At 43.0% G+C, this 17,690-nt stretch overlaps 1 protein-coding gene across 2 annotated transcripts in view; it reads right to left on the bottom strand.

Annotated features, from left to right (window-relative positions):
• RPGR (retinitis pigmentosa GTPase regulator) overlaps nt 1–15,238 on the bottom strand; it is a 66,989-nt gene extending 51,751 nt beyond the window's left edge. The window contains exons 1-7 of one of the 2 annotated variants that reach the window (XM_053305307.1): nt 15,139–15,238; nt 13,098–13,223; nt 11,311–11,403; nt 10,282–10,344; nt 3,730–3,888; nt 2,727–2,876; nt 1,880–2,038 (exon numbers count right to left, since the gene is read on the bottom strand). In XM_053305307.1, the coding sequence (XP_053161282.1) occupies nt 1,880–2,038; nt 2,727–2,876; nt 3,730–3,888; nt 10,282–10,344; nt 11,311–11,386 (607 nt within the window). In that variant the 5' untranslated portion in view covers nt 11,387–11,403; nt 13,098–13,223; nt 15,139–15,238. Of the gene's footprint in view, nt 1–1,879; nt 2,039–2,726; nt 2,877–3,729; nt 3,889–10,281; nt 10,345–11,310; nt 11,404–13,097; nt 13,224–14,733; nt 15,109–15,138 lie in introns of those variants that run through there. The other variant, XM_053305306.1, reaches the window with a different exon arrangement.
• Between the last annotated feature and the right edge of the window lie 2,452 nt (nt 15,239–17,690).

Genomic DNA, 17,690 nt, shown 5'->3' with positions numbered 1-17,690 from the left:
AACTGTGTTCTACCCAGGCTTGGGAGCTGTGTGTACTCCCAATTTTCAGTTGTGTGGAAACAAAGTAAGAGGAAAGTGATTGCGTGGAAGGAAGGTAGGAAGAAAACCTGGTAGCTTTTCCTCCTGTGTTGGCTTCCACACAATCACTTCCACACAAGCAACAACTGGGAGCACACAAAGCTCTCAAACCCAGGTAAAACACAGTTTTTGATTGTGTGAATGACCTCTATGTATTTTAACACTGAGTATTACTGTAGATAGTTACCTTTCTATTCAATTTAATACTAAAGCTCCCTCTGCAGGAAACTAGGAAAATAAGTAATCTGTCTCACATGCCCAGGAAGATTTCCCACCCACTCCTCCCCACTGCAACCCCTGGTCCACCCCAAAAACCAGCTCTTGAGGTCAGAGGATACTCTGGAAAGGTGTGGGATGGGGCACCAGGGGCTGCAGCAGGAAGGGGAAACGGAGGTGATATTTAATAAGCCTGAGCATGAGTGCAAAAGTCAGGATCAGGTCTTACTCAATATAATCCAACCATGAAAATGTCAGTTCAGGGTCCTTTGGACCCTTTTCAAAGTTGGGGTCAAGATGCGACAAAACATTTAAAAAGTTTTAAAAGTAACCACGGATACTCACTGTGAACCTGGAGAAAAACTAACATAATACAAGAGAATCACAGGGGAAGTGAGGTAACATCAGAGAGTCTATAGGAGTTACTTCACACCAGAGAATTGTAAGAGAAACCAGGAAATTGGCTGGTGAGATGCTTGTGAGCAAAAAATGGGCTAAAAACTTGGGAGGGGGTGTTAAAAGAGGAGATATACATGGACAGGCAGGCAGAATATGCCCTCCCCTGCTGGTCCAGCCACAATTGCAAAAAACCCACAAAAACCCACAAAACCTTCTTGCTGCTCTTTGGTGCTCCGGAAAGCTCTGAATTTTTGCAAAAGGGGTATGTGTATGTATGTATGTGTTCGTTCATTTCGGCCCAAGCCCAGCATAAATACAAGAAAAAGAAACAACAACAAAATACATTAAATACATTAAACATTAATACCTTCAAATACTGTATACATGACTAATTTCATTCAAATGAAACCGGTTAATCTGAAATGCACAGCCCGGCATCTCATGCCTCAATTACTCTAAACCGAATCTTGCTTGCTATGAAATTTTTTTTTGCTACCCTCCTGTAAACGTACTCTGACTTAGCAGTAAGCAGAAAGAGCCAGCGTGGTATAGTGGCTAGAGTGCTGGACTAGGACCGGGGAAACTGAGTTCAAATCACCATCCAGCCATGAAACTAGCTGGGTGACTCTGGGCCAGTCACTTCTCTCTCAGCCTAACCTACTTCACAGGGTTGTTGTGAGGAGAAACTCAAGTATGTAGTACACCGCTCTGGGCTCCTTGGAGGAAGAGAGGGATATAAATGTAATAAACAAATAAATGTTCCAATTATACTGATCCAATTTTGCACAGGCCTAATATTTAGCATCCAGTACCTGACACATTTCCTCACGTAAGCCTATTCTTCCTGCTATCTTGGCCCAGGCAAGACAGTAATGAGAATGCACCAGCACTTGTTAGGATTCAGCCGTGGTTCGGTGTTTGGCCTGCTACAACAACAGCTACTGGCTTTTCCCCATGGCTGCTTTGGGCTATGGTGGTCATGAGGAAATAAATGGTGTTATCAGGCATTTAACATCCTCCTTCTGGCCGGATGTTACCCCCAAATTGTCCAGGTGTTTGAGCACACAGATGTTAGAGTGCAAATTCAGCATTATTTAAGAGTGGCAGAGAAAAAAACCCTAAGCACACAATTTGAGGAGCAGGAAGTACTGACTAAATGATTAGAATAAAGCCATCTCTTGTATACCTGCAAGGGCCACTGTATGACCTCCTCCACACGTAACCTTATTAACCCTTCCAGAAATTCCAGAAACAAGTTGTGGAACCTTATTGTTTTGCAGTTGCTCAGGCAACAAACCTAGCTTCCCATTCTCAGGTTCCCCAAAAGTATAAAGTTCACCGTCTCCTGTAGAAAAAACAAAACAGCAAGATTGATACTATGCCATAAAGAAAACAAGTGTGCCTTCTACTTTAGGATTGTATTTAAGTCTAAGTTTATGTATTTATTAATTTTTGATAATGCCTATAGGAATAATTATAATTGTTTATAATGCCAGATGGCTATAGGCAGTTCACATAAATAAAAAGCTGATAAAATAACCCATTAAAAAGAATTAAAAATTAAAACAATTTAAACCCATTTAAAAATCACTGAAGACCAGACTAAAAAGATGTGTCTTTATCACTCTTTTAAAGGCTAATAAAGATCTTGAGCTTTAGATATATATAGGGAGCTCATTCCACAACCCAGGAGCAAATACAGAGAAAGCCCAATCCCGAGTCGCCTGGCAGCAGCTGGATATGGACCTCTCTCGATTACTTTAATGTGAGGTGGGGATCATGTTGAAGATGCTCTCCCAAGCAGTGTTCCCTCTAACAGGAATTCCTAGATGTTGTTCACTACAACTCCCACAATCCCCAGCTGCAATGGCTTGTTTTAAAACATAATCCATCCCCAGATTTGTAGTGTAAGCCTAGGCAAAAATAGAATCCAAACCCTCAAATAGTAGTAATACATAGCCCAAACTCAAGCTATGCTTGGGGGTATAACTCGATTTAATGACTCACAGTTAGCTGTAGATTTCCACACTTACGTGTTATCAAGGCAGAATGGTAATAGCCACAAGAGATCCAGGAAACAGGTTTCCCAATATCCACTTGATGAGGAATACACACATTCGTTTCATCAGCCAAGCCAATTTGTCCTTCAGAATTGTCTCCCCACATAAAAAGCTGACCATTCTCTTAAAAAGAGTTCATTAATGTAAATATGATGCCAAATTGTTTAGAGTAAATAATAACTAAGCAGCTATTATTCAAGGGCTATGTACTAAGCCTTCTGAACTGGAACCTGGCACTATATCACATGATTGTTTTAATATGGGGAGGTGGGAAAAGGGCAATTATAAAAGCAAATTGCAATGCAGCATGGCGTAGAGGCAGGTCTGCAGTTCAGAAATGATAGTAAAAGCTCCACTGAGTACATGAGCTCTCAATGTGCCCTCTCTGGATCAGGGCCAGTGAACTGCATCTGGAAGCAAACTTAAAATTGTTATGTCTTGCCTAAAATTATTTTTTCCTGAAGTCAGACAATAATGAAAATTGTAGCAATTATGCAGGACTATATTTAGAAGCACTTCTCATGGAAAATTAGGAGATCTGGTTGGATCAGATAGTCAAATTACTAAAGGCCTGTGAGGAGAGACTCACACATAAATACATGCTATTATGAACCTAGATCTTGGGAATCTCTACAATTATTTCCCTAAATGAATCCATATTTCTACAGTTCTAAGGGCCAACCCATACAACATGCCAATAGCTAGACTGGAGCCTGAGTGCTCCATTGTGTTAACACACAATGTGTGCAGGGCTCTCAGTCTGGACAGCAGCAGCAGAAGGGGGCTTTGACTGTTTGTTCCCATCATGGCTGCACTGGGAAATTTTCTCTTAGGGCAAGGGAGTCCGTCTGGACAATGGTGGCGGCAAAGAGTTAAAGCCCTCTTACCATGCTGCAATTCCAACCCAGAGCAGACCCCACTTCAAATAAATAACTCCCCCATATAATATACTATTTGTGTTAGCAATTGCTCTCACCAGTTAGCGCTGCTGATGTGTACGATCCAGCTGCCAGCTGTTTGATCTTGTGCTGGTTGGTAAAAAAACTAATTAGCTGAAATGTGCTTCTTTCCTCTGTGTCACCTAATCCCAACTGCCCTTCACTGTTACCTCCAGCAGCATATACATTTCCTTGTTCTGCACACAGAAAAGCACATGTAGGGTAAACACATTCTCATTTGAAGCAACAGCAAAACCTACACAAAATCAGACCAGTTTAGCTTATGTTTATTTTCTTGCGTACAGAGGCTGATCACTGTTGCTCCCAAAGGTTCAAAAGCTGACTAGAGAAATCACTTTTAAATTATCTCCCGTTTTGGAAAAGTGAACTGTTGGTAAATGCATAAAACAGTAAAAACCAGTTTTCCCTCAAGGTTGAAAATCAATTTTTCTTTTTTCTTAAAGAGAGGAATGATTATGGTTTTATTCCTCCACTACTAAGTAGATCATGCCAGTTCCAGTGGAAATTAGTGCATAATTTAGCAGGATTACATGCCAGTTCCCAACATTCTCTCTTTGTTACACTGAGCACAACCAAAAAACAGGAGGCTGAAAACTCATTTTGAGAGGTAACATTGTTTTTGAGCCCTCTACCATGGAAGTTAGTTTTGAGGTAGGAAGGGAACCGGCCAGCAACTATCTCCCATTACCACTTAGGATCTCACTTAGGTAGGGGAAAGAATGAAGGTCTACCTTCCCCTTCTTCAAGCCAGATGCTGGCTGCCAGAAGGGTCTTCAAGTGGTAATGGCGGTGGGGGGCAAGGCAGACAATGTGCTCTCATACACTGTCTCCCTCTCCAGAAGGCAGTTCTAGGACAGGGGACAAGGGAAGGATTTGCTTCCAACAGGAGGGCCTGGTGGAGACACAAAGTCAGTTCCCTGAAAAATGTGGTCCACAGGAGTCAAGTCTTGGAAAAAACAGGTTGCTTACCTGTAACTTATGATCTGGATGTGATCCGTTGTAACCATAAGGAATGGGTTCTGCGCCTGCGCAGGGACTTCTCGGGCTGATTGTCTAGCTCCTCTTGACACCCCTCCTCCACCTGCACGTGCAGTGCAGAGACCGTTAAGATTGGCGGTTGGGGCGTCTCCTCCTCAGTTTCTCGCAGACCGCCGTCATGGGCAATCTGCAAGTTGACAAGTCCCTTCTCCCCAACCTGGTACTGCAGCGGGGACGGTCAGGGAGGGTACTTATGGCTACAACAGATCACATCCAGATCATAAGTTACAGTGAACCACCGCAAATATGTAAGCTTCGATTTTTTCCAATTGATGTTGACACCAAGGTCTCCCAACAGATCGATCACCTGTCTTATATGTTGGACCAAGACCTCCCTGCTGCGATTGACCAGGAGCCAATCGTCTAAATACGGGAAGACCATTATCCCTTGAGTCCTCAGGTAGGCGACCACCACTGCCATGACTTTGGTAAAAACTCTTGGGGCTGCTGACAGGCCGAACGGGAGAACCATGTACTGATATATCTGATTCCCCACCGTGAACCTGAGATATTTGCGGTGGTTCACTTGGATGCCCACATGAAAGTAGGCATCCTTCAGGTCCAATGTCGCTGCCCATACCCCGTGGGCCAATAAGGGCAGGATAGCCTGCAGAGTGATCATTCTGAATTTTTTGGTCTCTATGTAAAAGTTGAGACCTCTCAAGTCCATTATAGCCCAGATCCCGCCATCCCTTTTCGGGATCTGGAAATAACGGGAGTAATACCCCGACAGTCTGTTCACCCACTGCACTGGAGCAATCGCCTGCTTCTCTAGCAGAACCTTGACTTCCTCCTGTAGAACTTCCGTGGCTGGCGTGTAAACCAGCCCCGAAAAGGGAGGTTTTTCCACAAATTCCAACGCATACCCCATCAGTACTATCCTTAGAACCTTAGTCTGATGTTATATTGTGCCATGCTTGGGCATGGCTTGCCAGTTTGATGGTATTCCTGGCAACTACAGGACCGGTGGTGGGGGTCCTGGCTAGGTTGACCAATGGTGTTGGAATCAGGCCAATGTTCTGAATGTGCAGTGGACGTAGTGTCCCATCAAAAGCTCTGCTTTGCAGCTTCCTTGTTCTGTCGTGTTGCATTTCCTTTTGCTTTCTGGTTATACCCCTTAGGGCGTTGATAGGGCCGGTATTGCCTCCTATAGTCCTTTCTCTCTTGGAATCTGTTGGGCCTCTGACAGGAATAAGAGCGGCCCTTTGAAGTATTGCTTGTTGCACCTGCCGATGTCATAAAGGTACGAGCCGTATATTTCGATTTTTTCAAAGACTCCATGGACGTGTCTGTCTCCTCATGGAACAGCCCTTTTACCATCAAATGCCAAAGACTCCACTCTGACCTTCATATCTGGCTGTAGGGAGGTGGAGCGAAGCCAGGCATGTCTACGCAGCGCCACAGTGGTTACCATTGTATGGGATTCTGTCTCTGCCAAGTGTTTAAAGGCACTCAGTTGCTGCCTTGTCACTGCTGTGGTTCTTTCATAGGTTTCATTAAACTTCCACTGGAAGTCCTCTGGTGACATGGAGGTGGAATCCTGCAGTAACGCATCCCACAACAAATGATTGTATCGGGCCATACAGGCTGCATAATTGGCCACTCTAATCGCCAGACTTGCTGTACTGTAAATTTTTCTACCCATAACGTCTAACTTTCTTCCTTCTTTATGTGCAGGTGTTGTATGCCAGCGACCACCCCGTGATGTTGACGCGCAGTCAACCACCAAAGAATTAGGTACCGGGTGACGCAGCAGGTAAGTGTTGCCCTCTTCAGTAACCCTATACAAATTCTCCAAGCGTTTAGAAGTGGGAGATGTGACATGCATCTGTTCCCAAGCTGCCCTCGCTTGCCTTCCTGGAATCATTGTAAGAGCAACTGGGTGTGAGGTCTTCGATTTCCCCATCATATTATACACAGGATCTATTACATCCGTATCTGGAGACTTCAGGCTCATTCCTAGAGCTTCCGCTATATCTCTTATGAGCGTATGATACGCCTTCAACTCCTCCGTCGGTGAAGTAGAGAGACGAGGAGGGACGTCAGAGGGAGGGTCTGATCTCCTGCTGATGGCGTCAGAGTCAGAGCTCGCCACAGAATCGTCATCCTGGCTGTCTCCCTCTGGGGAGGAAATTGGCTCCGAGGGTGGGGGAGTCGGCTTCCGCTTCCTTTCCCCCCCAGGCTTCTCCAAGGGTCGTACAGCTGGTGGCAGAGGTTGCAAGGTCTGAAGCTGACACTGCACAGCAGGCGGGTGAGGCGGTACGGCAGGTACCTGAAGTTGCATCGTCGGAGGTTGCAGCTGTATAGCTGGAGGCTGAACCTGCACCAATAGTGGTGGAGCCTACACAACTGGTGGCTGAAACTGCATGACTGGCAGGGGTTGAGGTGGTACTGCCATCTGCCCCTGAACAGCAGAAAACTGTGGTTGCTCCACAGGGTGCTGGGCAGAGGGTTGCTGCATAGCCTTCCAGCGCAAGTAATCTGCATAGTCCCCTGGCAGCGTATGTCTGAATCCGCAGCTGTGCGTTGGTAGTCCAGAAGGTAGCCCCATAGTGGGCTCCACCGCAGATGGCAGACGAACACGTACAGGTGAGTAGACAGGTGTCCCAGGCAGTCGAGCCGGATCTCCCTCCTCCTGTTCATCATTGATACCAGCGCTCAAAAACCCCTGGAACGTTGATCCCAACGGGGTACTGGAAGCTGAGTCCATTAGGTCATGCAGATCCGTCCTCTGCCCGCCTTCCTGGATGCCGTAACTCGGTGTTCTGGGAGTAGAAGGATATTGAGAGGGGGTCTTTGCCGGAGAGAGCAGAACAGGAGCTCTCCCTAAAGCCGTGGCCGAAACTGCCAACGTCGATGCCGATGTCGTACCCGATATCGAAGTTAGTGTCAATGTCGATGGTAGTGTCAATGTCGATGTTGGAAACTGCGACGGTGCCATTAACGTCGACAGCTGGGGCAGAATTGTCAACGTCGATGCCGAAAGAGGCGGCTGTGCCGCCGATGCCGACGCCAACCGTGGTGCTGGCACCGATGTCAATGCCGAGTTAGACTCATCCGAGTCACCATCGAAAGTTTGTGCCGACGTCGGCGAAGGGGTGCGGTGCGCCTTTGTTCTCTGCGCGTCCAATCCCTTCGCGCGCTCTCGATGCTTGTGCTTCACCTTTTTAGCCACATCCTTGGGCTTTTTGAAAACAGCTTCCGAAGACCTCACAGCACTTGAAGCCGCGGTTTTAGACTGCCGCTCTGCAGTTCCGCGGTCGCTGGACTCCAGAGAGCCAGAAGCGTTCAATGTCGAACGGCTCCACGACATCGAAGGGGAACCCACCGAAGGGCCCGGCCGTAGTGTCGGTGGGCGGAGTGCCTCATCGTATAACGCTGCCCAAAGGCGCAGCGCCCTATTCTGCCTCGTCTGTTTTGAAAAAGAGCAACATACCCTACAAGCAGCGGTATTATGCTCTTCTCCTAGGCACATTAAGCACAAGTCATGGTGATCTGTCGAAGGCAGTTTGGCCCGACACTTCTCGCACCGTTTAAACGTTTTCTTCTCCTCCATCGTCGAATCGCGCAATGGAGGCAAAGTATAATCACCAAAGCCAAAGTCCGTTACACAACACAATCCGTATTCCGTTCCGTGGTCAAGCCGTAAAGGTAAACGGTCTTTCATCAAATCCATCCAACAAGAGTATTCCTAACCAAGTCCAATCCAAGTTCAAACCAAAAGTCCAATATTCTCTAAAATTCCTCTCGAGGAGCAACAGCAACGAGTGTCCGATCGCAAAGGCGGTCAAAGAGAAACTGAGGAGGAGACACCCCAACCGCCAATCTTAACGGTCTCTGCACTGCACGTGCAGGCGGAGGAGGGGCATCAAGAGGAGCTAGACAATCAGCCCGAGAGGTCCCTGCGCAGGCGCAGAACCCATTCCTTATGGTTAGAACAGATCACAGTCCAGATCATAATGCTCCCTTCTAATTCCTTCTCTCCTCTCTGGAGTGCAAATGGAAAAAACGTCAAGTATGCACCATACATGTCCATACATCTTTCATCTTCCATACATGTTTCATGAGCCTTCTGGATTACGGCCACAGACCAATTTAGCATGTAATTCCACTAAATTATATGCTAATTCCTCTACTGCATGCATTGTATTTGATAAAGGAATACACAGGAAGATTTTGCACATGATGCCGCAATGTGCAGTTACATGCCATGGGCTAAAAAGGTCAATTAACCATTAGAGAATTTGCATGAGTGCTCAAACTGTATTTAATTCATTCATTAATCATAATATTGTATAAACATGCAAACTACAAATGTTGATGATAGTCATAAAATTAAACAAGCTACAATGTGTGCCTTTCCCCCATGTATAATCCAACACTCTCAATCCATATTAAAATGTATTTGTCGTCTAATATTTATTTTATTGTTCAATTTTTATACTGCCTTTCATAAAGCATCCCAAGTTTACAAAAGTTAAAATACAATAAAATTCCATAAAAATAATTTAAAACCTTAAAATCAGTTAAATAATAAAAACCATAAACACACACACACACACCCATCAAAAGTACAAACAGAAGTAGGAAAGCTGAGAGACCTGGCAGCCCCTAAAGGGTAAAAAGCTTAAACAAATAAAAATGTCTTTTGTTGTTTTTTAAAAGCAGCCACGGATGTCAAAGAGCAGACATTCAGTGGGAGAGCATTCCAGAGCCCAGGGGCAACAACAAAGAAGGCCCTGTTCCGTGTGAACAGCAACGTTGGCAAATGGAGCAAAGGCCCCTCTGACAACCTTGTTGGGCGGGCAGAAACCTTTGGGAGCAGGATATAAATGTAAATAAATAAATAAATAAATAAATAAATAAAGTTCAAGCTTGCTGTGATAAGGAGAGAAACTTCTTATAAACATGAAAGAGCATCATAGGAACATTTTTATAGGGGCTTCTTGCATATTTCCATCTCAGTAGGATGAAAGCATCAGGCTTGCTGACTAAAATGACGGTGGGAAGACCATTTGCTTACTAGCCAACAAATACAGTTGCCTTTGCAGAAGGTTCTATGTATCCAGAAGTTTACTGGGTTAGTCACACTGTATTGAAGAGGTTGACTCATGCTAGCAAAATCCAGTTTGTGATGCATTTTTGGATATTCTACTCTACTCGAAAAATTATTCAGATGCATAGCAGTGGGGAGTGACAGCTCACTGGTAGACCAAACTTTCTGCATACGTAAGATCCCAAGAGTAATCCCTTGTATCACCAGATAAGCAAGGCAGCAAGAGACCTCTGTCTGAGACCTTGGAGAGTTGCTGTAAATCGGAGCAGACCATACAGGGCTGGATGGATCAATTATGTGATTCAGTGTAAAAGAGCATCACATGTTCATATGATGGGCTGATTTTTTCTTTTTTCTTTTCATTTTCAAGCCCAGGCTATTCTTTAGGATACGTGCAAGACACTCTCAACAAAGGGACAGGGACAGATTTTTACATAGGGAAATGTTTGGTGTGTAAAGAACATGAATTACATACCTGTATAAATCAAAGTGTGGTTTCTCCCACAAGCAGATAGTTTTACTTTTTCTGGTTTTAAAGCTGTGAATTAAATAAAGACACCCTGATTAAACCCACATTTACTGTTACATATGTTCAGTGCCACTACTTTACAATAACTGTGGGACTATCTAATTATATACGTAACAAAATGGAAAACTGCAGTGTAAGGAAATTGGACCTTCTGTTTTAATTTGCATCCGAGTCATAAACAGGGCTCATTAAATATTTATGCCAACAGAGTATACCTAAAAACAAGGCATATGCTCTTTGATTAGGTCTTCACTGCAACAAAGCTAACCAAAATGTATGTGGTTTTTCCCCACTGCTCACCTTTTGTATCTAAATTACATGAAACACGCATGTCCTGGTATACAGGATGGGCTCAATGAAAGAAGATGTTCTTTTTCCATACATCGTGAGCAGCTCTTGGGATTGCCAAAGACCTCGAATCTCAATATGATAAGAAATCTAAAATGATGATGGCATACAAGGTGTGCAGCATTACAGAGATGTAACGCTCCACCACAGGGCTGCAGAACCCCAATGTTGCTCTGAGTAGAGCCAGCGTGGTGTAGTGGTTAGAGTGCTGGACTAGGACCGGGGAGACACCAGTTCAAATCCCCATTCAGCCATGAAACTAGCTGGGTGACTCTGGGCCAGTCACTTCTCTCTCAGCCTAACCTACTTCACAGGGTTGTTGTAAAGAGAAACCTAAGTATGTAGTACACCGCTCTGGGCTCCTTGGAGGAAGAGCGGGATATGAAATGTTAAAAAAAAAAAAAAAACCTTGCAGAAGCAGCACTACCAGAGTTTTCCCTATTGTGGTGAATAGGGAGAACAGCAGTAGCACTGCTTGTGCAACTGCTCATTCAGAGCAGCATCAGAGCTTGCTTCGGAATCCACAGCCCTTTGTATTTTCTTCAGAAATCTCAAGTGACATTATAAAGCTTTTAAAATATTATTATTTAGGACATGTATTAAACAGCCAAATAATATAAGACACACCTTTCACACAAGTTGGCTTGACGACAGTATTCTTTGTTCCAAATCCTAGCTGTCCCCAGTTATTGCTTCCAAACATATAAAGTTTACCATTTCCTACGGAACACAGACATCAAAGAAAATAAAACACCACTTGATTTATTTTAAGGTCCTTGTGCTTCAGTGTATTATTGCAAGGTATTGTAAACATAAACATGCAAGTTACGTGTGATGTAGTAAAATACTTACAAAGGATCGCTTTGGATGATCATCTGCCAGCACATGTGAACAGGATGGTAATGCACTCAGAATGCGCCCACTCTGATAGCACAGCACTGCAGAAACATCCTGACCAGGATGGTCAAGGCATCCATTAACCACATGAGCAGAACATTCATCTGAATTACCTCTCTACACATGTTCCAAAATCCATTTTTTGAGAGAGAAAGAGTTTGGAGCATGTGTAGAGGGTGATTCATGACAGCACATCAGGACATCTTGCAGTGACATCAAAGTGGGTGTACTCTGGACACGTCACCATCCTGAGCACACGTGCTACCTGATGATCATTCAAACCAGCCAGAGTGAGGTCCCATGTCTCTTTTGTAGTGGTTTTGTTTCAACACATTGTAGGATTGTAGTCTCTTTAAAACTTCTGTATAAATTGTGAATGATTTCCTTCCTGCATTTGTACTGAGAAAAATGGAGATGACTGATACAAGGTTTTTGAATTTATTTTGTGTTTCAAAGGAATTGTTTAGATTCAAAGTGAATGTAAATACATCAAGTTCTTTAATTAATTTTACTTGGTAAGAGATATATTCTACAAGAAACATTACTCACATACACTTCTTAAATATTTAGTAGTATATTTTGTATTTAATGACTGGGTTTCAGGACTTTGGAAGTTACTTAATATTAATGCTTATACGACTTGCATTTCTTAAATATCTCAACGCTGCTGTACAGCAATTGTGCTTAAATAACTCATAACCAAGAACTCTTTGAAATAGGTGTTTGTGGATCCGTGTCTTGTAGTGTTTATACAGCTGTGAACATTTTGGAATTCTGGAGCTTGTTCTCACTCTTTGAACAACATCAAAGCTCAGCCAATCATAGATTTTTTGTGGCGCTAATGTTGAGTTGCAAACTACATCTATTCCAACAGGAAGTCAAACATTGAATTCTGGAGTTAACACTGAATATAAAATTGCAAACAGGGGATTAATTAAGGACTTACATAACAACAGACTATTTGTATTTAGACATTGTTTTTAATGCACTTTGAATTATACATATATCTTGTACTGTAAATATTTGATAATGTGTTTGTATGATATATATGTTCGGGAACGGACCTTAAGTGTGCTTTGGATAAAAGCCTTTTCCAGGTCAGTTTCACAATAAAAGAGTTATAATCTCCTGCTAACTAGGCAAAGAGGCACCTTTTGAAGTGCCTCTCTTATATTTAGTGACTCTATATTTAGTAGAGGGACAACTACTCTCCATTGGCTATTGCTGCTGTCTCCCTTGTGTTCATTTGTAGTATGTGAGCTCCTTTGGGACAGGGAACAATTTCCCCATGTTTTTATGGGGAAATTTATAATTTATAGTATAATTATAGTATAATTTATAGTACATAATTTATAGTATTATGTACTATACTTTATAAACATTTTGTTGAAAAGCAGTATAAATATTAATAATAATTACTAATGCTTTTTCCTGCCAATGCTGCTATGAAGATGGTGACATCATACATTCAAAGGGCAGGTATTGAAAAACATGTTCCTAACGTTTTTAACACTAACCTGTTACAACAGAAGTATGTTCATCTCCGCATGATATGTGCAAAGGCTTGTCATTTTTAAACCAAAACTTGCTAGGAACATTTTCTGCAAATTTGCTTTTCCCAAAAGTGAATACAGCACCTGATTCTAAAAGAAATAAAAAGCTTAGATGAGTGCCATCTCACATAGTGATACTAATAGCATCCTTTTCCCTTTGTTACTTACGCCCAAGATTATCTTACGCCTAAGATTCTTGAGATTTATCTTTTTTTGAGTGTTCTGAGCTTTGCTAATATAAAAACAGGACCATTTCCTTTTATTGAAATAACATAATAGTTATCTGATAGCATCACTTGACAAACTGCCAGATATGCCTGGACTTTTTGTTTTTCACATTCAAAAGAAAAAAAGAGCAAAAATACTTAAAAGCTTATCTTCAGAGCAGGTTAAGACAAGAGCAATAAACATATATCACTTACTGTTACACTTGTTTTCAAAGAGGCTTTCGAAATTGGGTCAGAGTGACACACATACACATAGTGTAAAGGTTAACAGGCTCAACATTTGATCACTCTTCCGCACCCATCCGTAAAGATACATTTGCTCTAAAAACAGACCCCTAAATTCAAGACTATTAGCACTTGGCAATAAACACCACTACAAACTACTTCCCTTAGGGCCTACAAAATGCTCTTAGTAATATCAATATTTAACACAATCCTTCCCAGTTGGAAACAAAACCAGAGTAGATTGTGCTTACATCGCTGTCCCTAAATTTTCCACAGGAAACCCAAAGAATCCTTTACAGAGAAAAGAAAGGAACTGCAAAAAGCCTTTCCCCATTAATCTGTACTGTATAACATCTCCATATTTGCTACAGAGCTATGGCAGCCTGTTTAATCACAAGTACAGGTTTGTCAAATGCATCCTGTAATTCAAAGATGATGCCAGCTAAAGTTTGAGTAAGCCAAGCATCCTTGCTTCATGATCTCCCCTACACTACAACTTTATACTTGTCAGCGCTGCCTATTCTCCCAGGTTCTTAAGATACAGAAGGAAGAACTGCCTTACAACAAATCTTTCCTTCCATCTATAAAGAAACACAGTTGAAGGCTGACACATTTCCCATTAACATGCCACATCCAGCATGTTAAATTTATGACAATCCTAGAGGCAAATCAATTGTGTTAGATATTTTGCAAGTGGGGAAAAGGTGGCACTTAGAAGCCTGAGAAGGCAAGCATGTTAGAAGATGTAAATGCCTCAATATCTGTAAATGACATATGTAATACAAAACAGGTCTTCAAGCCATCAGAGATGACAAGTACAAAATGTGTCCACCCCGTACACCAATGCTAGGATCCTAGATCTCTAGCATGCTAGGACTGCGGGGGAGACACAGGCGTGTTGCTTAACTGGGAGCAAAATCCCACTGAACTCAATGGGTTCTGAAGAGCGGACTCAGACGCTCCTGAGCCTGAAGCAGATTCGCCGGTTCTTCGAGTCTCTGCCAAGGAAGACACGGGAAGAAAGAGGAAAGCAGGCAATGCAAGGAGAGAAGTCCGCCACCCGCTCGCCTTGCGGGGACCGCAGATGGAGGCGGGAGAGGGTCGCCGGCACCAGCCAGGTTCCCGGGAGCGGGGGGAGGGGGACTCACCAGGCACTTGCTCCTCGGCCTCCCCCATGACAGACGGGAGGGGGAGGTCCCGAGTAAATAGATGGAGCCGCCGCCGCCAGCCGCCAGCCCGGAAGTAAACAAACCCCCTGCCACTAGCAACGGAGGCGGCCTCGACCATAGAGAGTCCCCTTCATGCCGGCGTAGAGCGTAAGCTCAAGGTATCATAGAGATGGGGACAAAAACAGCGATCGAGATGCCTCCAAGCAACGGGCTACCGTCTTACTAGAAACTCCCAGTCGGCAGACTTGGGGAACAGGCACATTGATGCCCAAGCAGAAATAAAGCCGCCAGGAACGCTTGGAGACTGCGGCGCTTTGAAATCCACAAGGCTCCGCTTCTCTTCTACCCTACCCGCCCCGTCCCTCGAAGCTGGGCAAGACTCACATCTTTTTTAAAGATCGACCCAATCACTGCCTCTCTTGTAGATCAGGGATTCTCAGCGTTGGGTCCCGATATGTTTATTGGAATTCAACCCCCATAATCCCCAACCAAAGGCCACTGGAGCTGGGGATTATGGGAGTTGAAGTCCAGTAACATCTGAGGACCAAATGCTGAGAATAATCCTTGTTGTAGATGATGATAGCAGATGATACTGGGAATGATGATAATAGGAACCCTCTCTTGTAACCGACTTCATCTCACTGCCCGACCCTGGGCGGAGGCCCAGGTGCAAATGTTGAGCTTTTTTCATGTTACGGAAAAAGTGTAAAAACAGGCGCCCCGCCCACCCAACAACAGTATAATGCCAAAATACCTCCTAATAAACTTTCAGAGAAAAGTTTGGTTTTTTGCACCCTAAATAAAAACCACCTGCCCCCTAGGATCTCTACTAACTGCTCTTTTAGGGTACAAGGATATCAAATAGACCCTGTCTGTAGCCTTTTATCCCTTTTTCTTTATCAGGCCAAATACACACTTCACTTGCTTGAAATGATTATGTCAAAATTGCGCAGTTAAATTGAGCCTGTAATTCTTTGTGTTTCATTCAAGCTGGCATAGTGTAGTGGTTAGAGTGTTGGACTAGGACTGAGAAGACCTGAGTTCTAATCCCCATTCAACCATGAAACTCCTGAGCCAGTCATGTCTCTCTCAGCCTAATCTACCTCACAGGGCTGTTGTGAGGATAAAAATAACGATGTACACCACTCTGAGCTCCTTGGAGGAAGAGCAGGATAGGGATATAAGTGTAACAATAATTTAAAAAATAAAATAAAAATATTTACATTGACTGCTGTCACTTTCAACCTTCTTAAGCCCTTCCCTTTATATGGAGGATATTTAATGAGAGCAGAACTGATTGTCTGGAACTCTTATTTAAACAGAGACCCAGAAGAAAAAAGCTCTACAACAGGAAAGACTATTAATTCCCCACAACCCCTCCATCCTTTCCTGGTCACTTTTTTCTGGACAAGTGCATGTGTATATTCCTTGGACACATCCAGAGACAGAGAGCATAGGAAGCCGCTGTCATTTCTGCACTCCTAGAGTTCAGTTGGCATTCATAGTTGTCATAGTTGACTATCAGGACTCATTCTCTGCAGTCATATTAAAGAGAAGAATGTTCATGGGTGTCTGAAAAGTGTTTTATCTTCACCTTTGAACTACCAACCCAAACCAGTATAGGTTTTGTCTGTTAGCCACTCACACGCATGCACAAACATCATCCACAGATTTATAAAAAATAATGGTTAACTCAGGAATTGGGACATTTCACAAATGATTTGTGAAAGATTGCTTGCATTGTGTTTAAATCGTAAATGCCCGCACAACAATTTTCCTGTAGCAATTAAGAATTTGCTTCTAGGCAAGAAAGTTGGGTCTGAATTATGGTCCTTTTTTCACTCTTCAGGTGAGGTCATCAGTATGCCACAATTAAAATTAATATCTGTGGGCAAGCAGACTAGTCAAACATTTTGTGGATTAGTATTTGCACAGTAAGCTTATAGTAAAAAAAGTAAAGTTGTGCCGTTGAGTCAGTATTGACTCCTGACAACCACAGAGCCATGTGGTTTTCTTTGGTAGAATACAGGAGAGTTTTACCATCACCATCTCCCGCACAGTATGATATGATGCCATTCGGCATCTTCCTATATCGGTGCTGCCCGATATAGGTGTTTCGGGGATTCAAACTGGCAACCTCTTGCTCACTAGGCAAGTTACTTCCCCGCTGCACCATTAAGTGGCTAAAGTAAGTTTATATTGACATTATAGTGTGAATTTAAGACTAACTGACTAGGATGTAAATTGGATTTCTCATCCTCCGTGCTGTTCTAATAATATTCCAATGTGGCACAAAGAGTGGGAAAAAGTACCCATGCAGTGTTTAGTGTCACATTTGAAAATAGCTTCATTGTGGCACTCACCTCGACTCCTAAAGGTCTGGAGTGTGCACCATGCAGCCTACCCATCCCCAGGTGAAGTCATTTAGCAACCCCCAATCTCTTGTAGTAAGGGCCAGGGTTAGATTGTACAAGGACACTCTCATGCTAATGTTTGTGGCTTTGCTTCTTGATCCAATGAGTTGCCACACACCTAAATAGCAATGGGGCCATTCGTTATAGTGATACACTTGTACAAATATTGAATCAAACACAATACTGCTTTCTTTTTAAAAAAAAATTTTTTTTAATTAAGAAGTAAACAATGAGAAAAAAGCCGAAAAAGAAAAGCAAATCACCATAGTAATAATATAAAGCAATATCATCATAACGAGAAACATTTTTTCCCTAATTAATTACATCAGTAAAGATCAGAAAAGACATCAAAAACAAAATAACAAGAAAAAGAAATTTCAGACTCTTATACATATCAAAAACATTATAAATCAAATCCAGAAAATGGGAACAAGGTTTGACCCTTAGGGATACTGTAATTTATAAAAGGTTCCCAAACAGACATGAATGACTCAGTAAATACACCATGCACACCATGCACAT

This window comes from Hemicordylus capensis, chromosome 3 (genome assembly GCF_027244095.1).
Source record: "Hemicordylus capensis ecotype Gifberg chromosome 3, rHemCap1.1.pri, whole genome shotgun sequence".
Taxonomy (NCBI): domain Eukaryota; kingdom Metazoa; phylum Chordata; class Lepidosauria; order Squamata; family Cordylidae; genus Hemicordylus; species Hemicordylus capensis.
The sequence above is the reverse complement of the archived record's forward strand: the minus strand, read 5'-3'. Positions and strand labels throughout refer to the sequence as shown.